At 42.0% G+C, this 13,716-nt stretch overlaps 1 protein-coding gene across 2 annotated transcripts in view; it reads right to left on the minus strand.

The window, feature by feature from the left end:
* The window catches only part of LOC104689781 (methylthioadenosine phosphorylase), a 32,375-nt gene extending 28,390 nt beyond the window's left edge, over window positions 1-3,985 (minus strand). Inside the window, exon 1 of one of the 2 annotated variants that reach the window (XM_039566963.1) lies at window positions 3,930-3,985. In XM_039566963.1, the coding sequence (XP_039422897.1) occupies window positions 3,930-3,962 (33 nt within the window). In that variant the 5' untranslated portion in view covers window positions 3,963-3,985. The other variant, XM_039566962.1, reaches the window with a different exon arrangement.
* Window positions 3,986-13,716: the final 9,731 nt, after the last annotated feature.

The following is a 13,716-nucleotide window of genomic DNA, read 5'->3' on the forward strand; positions in this document are numbered from 1 at the left end:
TGGAATCGTTACCGTCAAACTTTTCACAACTGAAAGCTTAGTAAAGGTATTTAAAAGTGATGTTACCATTTATCACACACAGAGAAAATGACAGTGCCTCTTTTTTCTTCAGTGTGACCAGTTGTTCCACAGTTTGTATCACTTTCAAGTTTAATACATATCATGACTGATTTGCTTATCAGAGAAGAACAAAGTCTGAACCATTGTGACATAACTTATTACCACAAAGACTGAAAACTTCCCATGTAAAACCTCCAGACTTCAACATACAAGACCCTCCTTCCACAACACATACACAGCTGCCTCTCACCCTAGCTTTTTCTTATTTTCACATTCATAGAGACCCCATTTGTTCAACCACTGTATTAGCTGGCTCATCAAGCACTTCTTTTCAACAAGTAGAGGCTCTGTTGTCTTCGTTACATATCAAATACCTCTCTTACAAAGCTTTTCACACCCGATGGTGTAAACGCTGATACGATGAGATAGTTTTAACTCCCACTTCCTTGTGCTACCCTCCTGTGGACCAGGAGGAGAACTGCAAAGGGAAATAGTAAAAACCCACATACTTCGACGCTGAAGACACACACAAGCTTTACCGAAGACCTAGATCATTGTTTGCAGTAGTATTGATGGGTCTATTCCCACGTTACTCGTGTTGCTTAGCTATCACAAAGGTTCCAACTTGGATTGCTCACAAAAATCCTGCAAACTACATACACTTTAGGATGAATAACATACTGCCTTAAGAATCGTGGAAGGTATCCAACAGGAACAATCACAAAACTCAAAATCAGTAAAAGAACATCTTTAACACTGTTCAAGCATACATTCAGTAAACACTGATGATTGCTACATTAACAGAAGACAGGACCAAAATGGCGCCTTTTTTGTTTTTTTCAATCTAGGAAAAAAAAAGGTTTCCTTCAGCAACTTCACTGGTTTTAGCTTGGTGTAACATCTGTTTTACTAGTGTCCTATGACTTAAGATTCAAAAGGGAACTGAACTTTTACATCTAGCAAAGTGAAAGTTGTTGGGACTGAGGAAAAGAGTGCAATGCTGGAGAGAACAGCTCCAGATACACGCCATTAAAAGTTATTTTGGAACTGCAATGTTTTAAGGTCATTATGAACACACAGCTCCATCACAGTAACAGACTTCCTGTACAGAAACCAGCAAGCATGGCCCGTGGCAGCATGTGGTTGCTCTCAAATTTGCTCTCAGCCTCCATAATCCTGCTGCTGCAGCGGCATCAACATGTGCTTTGGCTGCACTGTACAGTTCCTGAGAGGCTGTTACACCAAATAACCCTGCTGTCAGAAACGGCAGACTGCAGTGAGCTTGCAAAATACTCACAGCTCCCAGGGTACAGAATCCAAAGCACAGAAGACCTAGACTATGTTGAGTGTGCTCTGCCTTTTTACCCACTGCAAACTTACCTCAGTGGCAGTCTGGACAACCCTCAGGCCACCTGAGGCAACACTGGGTAGGGAAATGCTGGGCTCACTTCAAATTCACTGGAGAGCTACTCCAGTGGAAGGAAAGTTAGGCTAGCAGGGATTTTTGAAGCGGCTGCTTCTCCAGTCCTGTAAGGTCAACTTAGAGCAGGCAGCTCTAATCCTAAAGTTAATTTTACCTGACAGACAATTATTTTTCCTCCTAGTTTACAGGATCTCCAGAAATACTATCTGCATCTGGGAGCTAGACACAAAAATCTGATTCTATACTAAATTCTGCTTTCCAAACCTTGTAGTGAATTATCAAAAGGAACGCAGATGCTCTAGGCTCAGTGGGAGAGATATCCTACGTCCTGGTTCTGGCCAGGACAGGATTAATTTTTGCAGTAGCCTGGGAGGGCCATGACTACGACCTGGAGGTTATTTTATATCACTTCGTATCATTTTCCAGAAACAGGGGAAGGTGTCCTGGGTCAGGGTAGCATGACAATTGGTTATTTTTGGGCTCTGCATAGTGGTGAGCAGTTGCATATGAGCCGCTCGCCTCTCTTGTATACTTTTGTTATATTATATCGTTGCTGTTACTGTTTGTTTTCTTATCTCATTGTTTCCAGTAAATTTTTCTTATCTCAACCCACAATCTTCACCTTTTGTGCCTGCAACTCTCCCCTCCATTCTGCTGCAGAGGATGGGTTTGGAGTGGTTTCAGTGGGAACACTAAATTGGAGAGCACCATTTCTAAACCACAACACCCTGTCAGAGGAGCTCAGCTCTACTCCCACCCACCAGACCAGGCACTGAAGGTATGGGAAGACAGGGACAATGTGATGAGGAAGAACAGTTTCACCTTTCCTTAAAAGCCAGACGAGTGACCTCACATCTAGGAACGACCTCAAGAATGGAAAGATGTAAAACTGTATTGTCCATTCCAGACTTTGCATCATACAAAGGGATATAAAGGATATAACCTGTAAAAATTAATGGAGGTTGTATCGAACGTTATCTGGAATTAAATCTCAAGTAAAATGGCACTGCAGTAGAGTGAAACACAAATTATTTTACTATGATATAGTTGATCTCAAACACTGGGATGAAGAGCAACAGAAGTGAAATCTAGCAAACAGTCATCACACCAGTAACTACAAAGATCAAACCCATTTCTCTGTGTGATTCCAAGTAACAATCACACTGAAGTGTACGCCTTTCTTCACCTGGTGTTTGGTGAACTTCCCCAAGTAGGTTTAAGCCAAAGGCATAGAGGTGTCAGTGCAATAACAGCCTACACTTGTCTGTCTGAGGGTCTTAAACACTAGTACATGTCATGATCACCTATGGGTCCTTTTGACAATCACCAACAAACCCTTCTGTACTCCTCTCTTCTGTTTTGGGGATACTGAGAAAGGGGTGAGGATGGCATTACAAATAATTTTGCTTAAAAGGAGATAAACATCAAGTTGTGTATAATTTATGCTTAGTACAATAAACCTGTACATTGAAGACAGGTTGTAACTGTTTTCTACACACCAAAACAACCATGAGTTACTTCACCGCAGAAAAATAATGCGTAGTTTGTAAAAACCCAAGTTTCTGCCTGACCACTGGCCTGCTTGCCCCTGGTGCCATCACCGCTCTGAGCAGCTTTTCAAGCACACAGGAGACAAGTCTTAGAGGGGAAGTTTTGCACTGTTCACTTCTGCCAAAGCTTAGAGTTCCGTGCACAAACACAGCACGTGGTTACAGATCCGTCACGGTCCCTCTCACTGACAAACCCCCCACACCCGGGTCGGATACCCGGAAAAGGAGATTTCTCCGGATTGAAAAAAAACCCCACCACCACTAACAACAAAAAACCTACCTCCCCCCCCCCAAAAAAACCCCTAAAAACAAAACAAAACACCAAAACCAACCAAACAAAAACCCCACAACAAAAACCAAAAAAAAGCCCATCAAACCAAACGCCCCAAAAAACACCACCCCCCCCAAAAAAAAACCACCGGAAACCCCCAAAACAACAAACAAACAAAACACCCCAACCCCAAACAAACAAAAAACCCCAACCCCAAAATCAAAAACCCCGTCTCTTCCGGGACGGCCGCGGGGAGCCCCTGCGCGGGCCTCGGCGAGGGAGCGCGCGGGCGGGCGCCACCGCCCACAGCGGCACCGCTGCGCTACCGGGCCCGCTCCCGGCAGGCGGCGCAGGGGAAGGTGGGAAGGCGGCAGGAAGCAGGGAAGGGCACAGCAGGCAGGACGGAGGCAGCGAGAAAGGAAGGAAGGAGAGAAAGGAAGGAAGGCAGCGCTTCCCAGCATGCGCTCGGCCAGCGCCGGGAGGGCAGCGGTGCAGGCCGCGCCATCCCGCTCCCGCAGCCGTCCCCGAGGCGGGACTGGAGGCGACAGGCGGGGAGGGTTTGCGGGCGGCGGTGAACGGCCGCCTCCTCCCTCCTGAGGTGCGGCTGGGCAGAGCGCGCACTTACCTTCACGGGCACCGAGGCGGCGACGGCGGCCATGCTGCGGGAGGGCGGGGCGGCGCCGCGGGGGCCGCGCTCCGCCCGCCGCGGGAGGGCGCTTCAGGCCGCCAGGGGGCAGTACCCCACCCGCGCTGTGGCCCGCGAGCGGCGCGGGCCGGGGAGTCCCGGGCCGGGGTCTCGGAGCGCCCGGGGAGCGCCCGGGACGCCCGGGGAGCACCCGGACCCTGAGGTGAATGAGAGCCCTGCGTGCTTAAATGCCGCTTGATTCGCAAGCAGGGCGCTGTCTTGCTTGCTTCTTAATCCTTCCGACCTGCACGCTCACCTGCGACTCTCGGAGTTTCCGCTGCGTGGAACAGGAGCGGTGCTGCGGTGGGTGTGATTGAAGTAATTTGTCTGCTTAAAGGTGCAACTGTGTGCTTAGATTGCTAAGCACTGGCTCGGTCTTTCTGAAAACTTAACTTTCAGAGGGTTTATATTTCAGTCAGACCACCTTTCCACATTCCTGGAAAGACAGCTGTTTATTTGACTTCCCCCCCTTTCAAATCCTTGAATTTGCCAGCAGAGATGGACCTAAACTGCACCACAAAATCCCTGAAGCATCCTATAAAACAGTAACATGAAGCGAAAAGGTGCTTATTAGTCGTGGAGTGCCAGAAATGGCAAAATGAGACCAAAATTCTAGCTCTAACCTACATGAAAATTCCTACTGTATTCCTACTCTTAATGAAGTGGAAGAAGTTTCTTTTAAATTAAAAAAAAAAAAACCTAATTAATTTAGACTTTTAATGTGCTCTAAATTAAGGGTTGTCTTTTCAATATCCAAAAATATGTCTGAGAACAAATAGGAGCATGTTTTGCAAAAAAGAAAAATCTTTCTGAAGTAAACATAGAATGTTTACACGTGTTTAGCTCTCCAAGCTAAATAGAGCTTCAAGTGATAGAAAAAGGTAAGCACTTTTATTATGTACTAATAATTAAAATTTTTCTGTCTGTGGTATTTTTCTTGTTGCTATATGTCCATAAATTTAGGAAGAACATTTGTTTTACCATAACATAATCCTATATTTTGAGAAACATCAATAGGTTTTATATATTTATGCATTTTATTTCTCTAGGTAGTTACAAATATTATATGTATATTTATATCGAATGTAGAGCTTTCAAAAATAGCCATTATCTTGTTAATTGGAAGTACTTGTTTGTAAAAGTGTTTGACATATTTTCTTTAAAGCAGCTTTACCTACTGGAGACGCGTTGGCCACCCAGACATGCCATTCTCACATGCCGCTCAGTGCTACCTGCCTGTTAAAAAACTGTCATAAATCTGCTAGTAAATGCAGGCTCAGATTCATCACTGGACACATCGTACATTTTAACTGCTAAGATCTTGAGGCAGTTCTTTGTGTACCAAAAGAAAAAGGATATTCCCGATTACTTAAGGCAGTAGCAGCTAGTGCTGAACTCGTGCGTCAGCTGGAATGTGCTCTCTGTGCAGCTTTAAACACTTTTTAAACACCTTTTTTTAAAAACACTTTTAAACTTTTTTTTTAAGCACTGTCTTCAGTGTGTGCTAGCAATCTTCGTGCAGTGCTGGGATATTTGTCACCAAGGCTGAAACCTTCTTACTGCAGGTCAAAATGTAGACCATAGTGATAAGAAATTTACTTTGGAAAATCATGGTTTAATACAGAGAGAAAGAAGGGCATGAGTGGTGTTACAGGTTAACTTCTTCAGTTGAAGTTATAGTTTTTCAGGTGAAGTCATAGCTAACTACTTTTACGACTTCAGTGTGTAGCCATAATACCACAACAAGAGTGGAATTTACCGTGTATTTCTCTTCTGTTGAAGGCATATGTTCTGCTTTTGGTGTACAGAATCTTTTAATGGGTAATTCTTGGCAATTTTTTCTGTTTAATTCTACAATTTTCCTCTGCTGAATTGCTATAAAAAGCTGTATCAGTTGTGTTGCAGTATTCATCTTTGACCACAACTACATGAAATCTATTTGCTTTTTGAATATGAGAGCTCATGTTGCTTAAATAGTATGGAAGTATTCACTATTTGCACTCTTAGGGACTGGAAGTCGAAAGTTGATTCTTACTCCCAGCTCCATACCTGTGGATTCTCTGATGTTTTGTGTGTTTTGTAGGAATATTGCTCTGCATAATGCTGCCCATATATCTACATTAAATCTGAACATAGAACAGCAAGCAGAAAAGACTGCTCATGTTGGATTGTTACTGACATAGATACTTGAAGAAATGTTGAGCTGGAAGCTCAAAAGAAGCTTCATTAGATGGAGTTTCTGAAGAGGGCTAGTCTGAGCAACTGTTTTGGCACAGTCCAGACAATGGATGGACAGCTTAGACTCAGAATCAGAAAAGCAGCTAAAAAACTCTGCTCTTGAAGTACCTTTCCACATTTAATACCACACGAATTTCAGTTCAGCAGTTTACTAGAAGGAAAACCTGTATCAATATGAAATTCTGCACATCTTCAAGTGAGGTGTTTATGAACAGTTAGTGAGTTCCCATTACTTGTATCATCTTACAACCTAAGTTAAGGCATACATGTGTTTAAGCCTTCAAAATTATTTAACTGATCAGTAACAGGTAAGAAACAGTGCTTTGTGAAGTGAACATTTAAAATGCTTTCATTTCTGTACACCATATGCTTTTGATATCTTGGTTTTGAATACCTTAAAGTTAAAATACTGTTCTAGGATTTAAAGGTGGAATCCAGTTCAGTGACTACTGTTCATCAGGAAACTGTAATCCAGAAATCTTTAACACCACACTTATCATTGTGAGTAGTCAGCTTTCTACAGCTGCCATTTGAAATTGGAAGCAGGTAATTGAACACCATCCCAACAAAACCAAAATGTTCAGGAAAACACAATGAACATAAACTATTAAAAAAATACTTGTTACAGGATTACTAGAGAGGTTGCAATTTCAGTTCACAATTCCATTTGTGACATTACAGAACAGAAAACCTTGAAATAAAGTGATAGCTTTGTATTTTCTTAGAGATTGCACTTTGTACTTCATATTCCAAATGATGAACTGTAAATCCATTTATCTGAATAAAAATGAACAGTTTACTGATGTTTCATTTTTTCAAAAATAAAATAAATGCACAATTACTTGAAATCTCTCTGCTTTGATTTCTCAGTATTTCTCTTGGCTGTGTCTCATGGACAGTGTTTCCTTAGCTGAAGTTAAAATAATAAGTAAAAATTGTCTCATTTACACCTTACAGCATTCAAAAAATACAAAAGAACCTTTAGATGAGAATATGTAGTTTATGTAACAGGCCTTTCAAACTTAAATATAAAGTTATTTTTCATATGTCAAGGGAATTTTTGTGGAAGTCCACATGTAGTCAATACCTGAAAACCCTGAAAGTCTTTAGAAGTCTGGGAAGATCTGACAAGTTCCCCAAAATTATCTTAATGGTTTTGGTCATGTGACTGACAGAGCTTGGAAATACTGGTCAAATGAACAGAAACATTATTGTTAGTGTAAGAAACCTTTAATTACAAAAAAGGTATATTATTTAGTTAATTATAGAAAACAATCTGTGTATGAGAAGATAATTCTTCACAGTACAAATCAAAGTTGAGGAAAGGTCTATATTAGGATGTAGTGACCTTTGAGTTTTAATCCTTCTTCAGACATCAAGTATTTTCATGCATGTAAGTAATTTAAACCCTGTCCCTCCTGTAGTCAGAATTGTGAATTGTAGTCAGAATCTTAACTGTGTTAAGAAGTGTTCAGATTAGCTAGAATGTATTTGTGAGAATGCTTTGAAAGTGAAAAGCGCTGTATCAAGGCAAAAGGTCTTACTTTTTTATTACAACAAAAGTTGCTGTAAAGAAATAATGCTGTGTACACACAGCTGAGCTTTGAATTGCTTGTGCTAATGTTACTTCAAAGAAACAGTATTTTCATGCAAGAAGGGAAAATAAAGCCTCAGTCAAGTCCAGTTAACCTTCTCTATTTATTCATGCCGATCTCACTGTCAAGAGTTCCCATTATGCTCTACTGCTTATAGACTTTGTTATTTCTGCCCTACAAGTTTGCAACATTTTTTCAATAGTGATGGAGTGTTGCACACCTTAAAGGAAGAGTATCCTCTGTGTCCTTCTGTATCAGACAAAATTTGACCCAAAAAGGAAGCCTGTATTTGCCATTTGCTCTTGCTGTGAAACTAGCTTTCTCTTTCACATTCCATGTTAATTTCATCTTTGCTCCTGTATACTGGAAACAATTATCTGGTCCCTGTCCCCAGAATAATGATTTATGATTTCAACTGACTTCAAAGAAAAAATAATTTCTGTGTTTGGTGTTAGGACAAAAAACTTTTAAAGTGTAAATTAGCTTAAGGACTACCATATGTAAGTATCTGGGTCAGGTTCAGGAATATTTGAAAACCTAAGTTCCAAGTCTTTATTGTGATCCACTATCTAAACTACTAGTTTATTGCTTCTACATATGTCTCATGGAGCAGAGAGGTCTGTGAACCCTCAAAAGCTTGCCAGCAAAAGGCTAACCAAAGAAATTCAAAAGACCTTTATCAGTAGCTGAAGACATCTGTCTTTACACTGACTGTGATGTGAGACTGTAACACTTTGCATTGATCCATCTGTTTGTGATTTGTAATCTATTTGTAGTTTGTATGAGCAGCTGGGTTTTCCTTAATTTGAAATAAGTGGAAGTATCTTGAAGAGACCATTTTAGCAAAACAAACACTGGAAAATTACTTCTCTAGCATGATTTTTTTCTCAAGAAGGAACCATGAAGAAGCTGACCTCATCGTCTTTAAAGCTGTGAGGTGCTTCTTGTGCACTAAAGAACCTTAATTCAATGAAGGTTGCGCAGTCCACAGACAGAGCAACTCTGCCATTTACAAAAGAGAATTTTTCATCTTACAGATAATTTACTGATACAATAACTCTGAAAGCTTCTGTGCAAAGAAACACACTGTGAATTCAGGTATGTAAAATCTTCAAGGTAAGACAGTGAAGTTCATAAAGTTGACTTTTGACATTACTGACATAAGTTAGTTCAGAAAATATAATCCATACTTCAATTATGCAGTCATACTTTTCTTCCTGAATGTAATGTATGGACTCGAAGTCCCCATTATATTCAGTGGTGCTACAGAGAAAAGGGAACCTCAGATCATGTGGGAAATGGTTACAGAATATGAGCATTATTGTAATTAATAGCTGCACTGGTCTGCTAGTATTAAGATGTGAGTGATTCTCTCGAATATGTTCCACATACCAGTTAATTCGTTTTGTGCATGAAGTATCTGAGTGCATCCATATCACCTGTGCATAGAAATGCTTATAAAACTAATCTGGGGAGCTAGAGTAAAAGCTGCCTCCCCATGTGGCTCTGCTGGAGCTTGCTACTCAACCACATGCTTCTACTTCCAGCATTTTTTGTGACATACACATCAGCTTAGCTCCCACCACAAAAGTATTAAAAGGAGAAGAATGAAAAAGAGTGGCCTAAATATTTCATTGGTTTGTGCTGAGGTATAGTTATTCAAACTCCATCTGGATTTTGTTTACCCATAACCCGTCTTCAACTGCATCTTGACTTCAGGTGCCTTCCTTGGCTCTGCTCAGGCATCACTTCTGTATGTTCTTGATGACTAAAAGTTAGGTCCTGGTAATTGTAAACTGCTTCCCAGGGGACTGGCCTAGGAGGTGCGGTGACTCAGAGGCATGTGAGGCAGACTGCCTCCCTGCTTCCCCCTGGCCGTGGGCATGCAGGTACTCACTGCTGCCCTAGTGCATCCTTCAGTTATTACATGCCCATCCCACACTGCCGTGCTCTGGATGGTGAGTAGCGGGAACAGGACCAGATCTTCACCTTTCTCATGCCTCTGCCTGCTCTCATTTAGTGGGCTTGCAGTAGCATTTCCCTATGGTTAGATCCCTGGTCCAGCAGGTCCTTTGTGGAGGTAAATATGTTCCGAGCATTTAATGCTTTGTTCCGAGGTTTGCTGGTGCTTCTAGCCAACATGTAGTGGTGCTGTGCCAAATAAAACCCACAACACTCTTAACACGTGTGTCCGTTGCAGGTGCAGGTTATGTCCTTCAGCAATGTGATTTACCTCTTGCAGCAGAATAGCTCCTTTCTATTGTGTGGGTGGCTTCTTTGTAGCCTGTGTGGCAATGTTGGTTAAACCGTGGTGTATGTCATCTTCTAGCTCATCATTCAGGTTTAAAGAACAATTAAATATTAGTTTTGTGCATGTTAAATGAAAAAGAGGTGTTTTTTACATCTTATTTATATTGCCATCTTCCAAAATAATAAAGGATGTTTGAGATGAGAAGGTGACAGCTTAAAATACAGTTTAATTTAAGCTAAGTGTTGCAAAATACTTGGAAGGAAGCTAAAGAGGTATTTAGAACTTTATGCCTAATATTTTAGTTGATCTAAGTTGACCTAGCATCATAAGAGGAGTAAAATAAATCCCCCGATCAGAGGACATATTACTTTCTAGCTGAGTAAAGGGATAATGCTTTGAACAATGAGTTGATGTCTGCTGGTATCTGTTGTGTGTGGCATTCATCTTATTGTAATTTAGAAACATACAGCATTTTAAAAACGCCTCTCCTAACAAGACCCAAATGAGATGGTAAAACTACTTATGAATGATAGGCTAAAGGGTTGATAGAAAAAAAGAGTGTGTCAAAATACTGAAGAACTCAGCTGGTGCTCAGGTCTCTAAATGGTGATCAGTTAATGGAGAGAGCTGCACACCTTGTAGTGAGATCAAAGTACCCCAAATGTCAAGAGAGATATCAGGAATAAGTTTCATGTTGTCCCTGTTACGGTGTGGGTCATTTGGCAAACCTGAGCAGGAGAGCCATGCTACCGCATCAAGTAGTTCTTCCATGGTCTGCACATCAGCAGAGAGAAGGGAAAAGATTTCCCAAAATAATTTCTCAGGAGAATTCTCTGGTTCTCAATCAAACACTGAGGTGCATCCTGAGACATCACTGCCCAGGCATCTGAGTCTCATCCAGTTTCAGGGCACAGGGAAAAAACCTCTTTGATTGTAACAGGGAATCTCCATGCTAAGGAAGCTTCCCCGTCCAACCACCCAGAAGTCACTCTGGCAGTCACATTCACACCACCTGAAGTGGGACTGAAGCCCCTTCACAGCTACACCACCCCCGCATTCACTGTCAGACCAGGATTCCTCACCGGATCAACCCCAAGTTTCCCATAACAAAGTCTCAGATGTCTAGATCCTTAAAATAGTTTTGGTGTGATAACTAAATAACAAGATAGCAACTTGAGCTGGTGCCTCCGAGGAGGGACCCTGAACAAAGGAACCCCATGGCTTTTAAACCTTCACGGTCTAAGTGCGCCAAAGTCTCCCTTTTCATCCAGAGCCCTCGGCTCCTGCTCTGTCTCAGTGTCCAGTCACCTGGCTGGTGCCACAGGTCCCTGTGCCCTTAGTTGTGCAAAGGGTTGGCAGTTCACAGCCTTGTGCTCAGGCTTGGGCTCTTGTCCTGGCAGAGCTCAATCTTTAACCTCCACTGCTGCTTGCACACTGAGCTGTCTGCACTGAGTGTATTTAACATCCATCAAATGCTCATGTGACAGAAGTAGTTTTCAGCAGCTGAAATTCTGTCTATGAAGAAAATCCATCTAATTTCCACTATTTGTCTTTGAGCAAGATTTAAGAGACAGCTATAAAGTAAAAGTCAGGATTCTTGGGATCAACATTCTTTCCTGCTGTTTTTTTTAGCTGCTAAAATAAGTTGAACATGATTAACAAGAGTATTAACGTGCAGGGAGTTTCACTTCTGAAAGTGTGCCATGCCGTAGCCACCAGTGTATCTTTGAAAGGTAAAATCTTTAGTGTAGATGAGCAAAAGTGTTAAGACAGTGACTTGTAACTGCGCAGCATGTGTTGATATGGTCTCTGCTTCAAAGAGCTTACTGTTTATGGAGATCCAAATGGGCAGAGAGGAGAGACAGAAGCAATTGAAGATACTTGAGCAATGAAAATGCAGAAACAGAATCCCATGTCTCACCTCTTCCAATCCTATGCTTCTTCCACTGAGCCAGACTAAGTTACAGACAGGGAGCTTCCTTAAACAATGACAAGCTGTAGTTGTCCAAATCCTAGTTTTGAACTAATTTTGAGTTAAGAATTCATCCTGATGCTGCTGTGCACTCATTGTCCCCCCCACCCCTATCATCTCAACCATCTGCACCCCTCCGTTCTCAAGAAGAGGGCTTTGCCAAGCCTTCCCCAACTTTGCTTGGGACAAAGCATAAGACAGATTTAAATTTCAATTACTTCAGAGAATTCTCAAACGACTGTGGAAAGCAGAAGGGAAGCAGCAGAAGACTGTGACTAGAGTTAATCTGCTTGAATGAAATAGGAGCCTAAAAATCCCCATGTGGATGAATTGCTTAACAGATTTCTGAGCCCTGTGAAATCACCACCGTGCTACTAAAAACTTTTTTCCTGTTTTCTCATGTAATAGGAGTATATTTATTTAACAAGATAATTTTCTTTTTCTAAGCAATTAATACAAATCTTTAGATGAAGAAAGGGACAGGGTTATCCTGTGGTGACTGGTGTGTTTTGCTACTGTAATGAATGACCATTTGAGTTTAACAAGCTTTAGCAAACTGAAAAGCTGTTACCTGTGTACAATGCTGCAGCCATAAAGAAGATTTGTGTGTTAATAGTCCTGTCATGAGGAAAAGCAGAGGTTTAGAAGGAAACAATGCAGAAACATATTGCAGCCCCCTTTAGGTATGCTCACAGAAGGCCTGTGGTTAGAATTTGTGCAAAATTAAGAGTTTGTGGTGGGTTGAACCCAGGTGGATGCCAGGTGCCTGCCAAGCCACTTTTACTTCCTTCCTCAGGAGGACTGGGGGAGGGGAGAAAATAAGATGGAAAAAACACATGGGTCAAGAATAAGGCAGTTTAATAAAGCAAAAACAAAGGCTGCATGTGGAAGCAGAGGAAAACAATGGATTTATTCTCTACTTCCCATCAGCAGGTGATGTCCAGCCACTTCCTGGGAAGTAAAGTTTCTTTATGTGCGATTGCTATGGAAGACAAACATCATAATAACAAATGTCCTGTCCCACCCACCTACCCCTCCCCGTGATGCCAGTTTAATGTCACAATCCGCTAATATAAGCGGGGGTCGTGATGGTTTGTTTATCGATCTCAGGGCGTAAAAGGACACGAGAGATTGCAGTTTTAATCAGAACAGTGCACCTTTATTAAGTGCCCACAACACAGTAACGCAATAGAAGAGAGAAAGAGAGAGAGAGAGAAGGAAACACAGAGAGGAAGAAAAAGAGGGGGGCAATAGCTACCAACAGATGAGACGAAGTCCACATGGTCTTCCGCCAATAGATTCGTCTTCTTTCTGTGGGGAGATCTCAGGCTCAGTTATTTCAAGTTATGAAGTCCCTTTATAGTCCTTTTCAGAAGCGAGGGGCAACTGGCCAAGAGGTTGGGAAATCTACAGCCGTTGTTATGGGGCCTGTTGCTTTGGGAAACAGCTACAGGACAGGCGTACAGGACAGGTGTACAGGACAGGTCATTCCTTTCCTCATCAGCGCAGTCCTTCCCGCCTGGGCAGCAAGAACGGCACAGTCCATTGCGACCTGCACTAATTTCCTCAGGAATGCGTACCAGTTCCCAGTGGGCACACCTGCAGGCAACACTTGGCAGACATCCCACCTCAGCCAGGCCAGGACTGCTGTGTTCAGTCTCTGTCCTTGGC

This window comes from Corvus cornix, chromosome Z (assembly GCF_000738735.6).
Source record: "Corvus cornix cornix isolate S_Up_H32 chromosome Z, ASM73873v5, whole genome shotgun sequence".
Classification (NCBI taxonomy): Eukaryota; Metazoa; Chordata; class Aves; order Passeriformes; family Corvidae; genus Corvus; species Corvus cornix.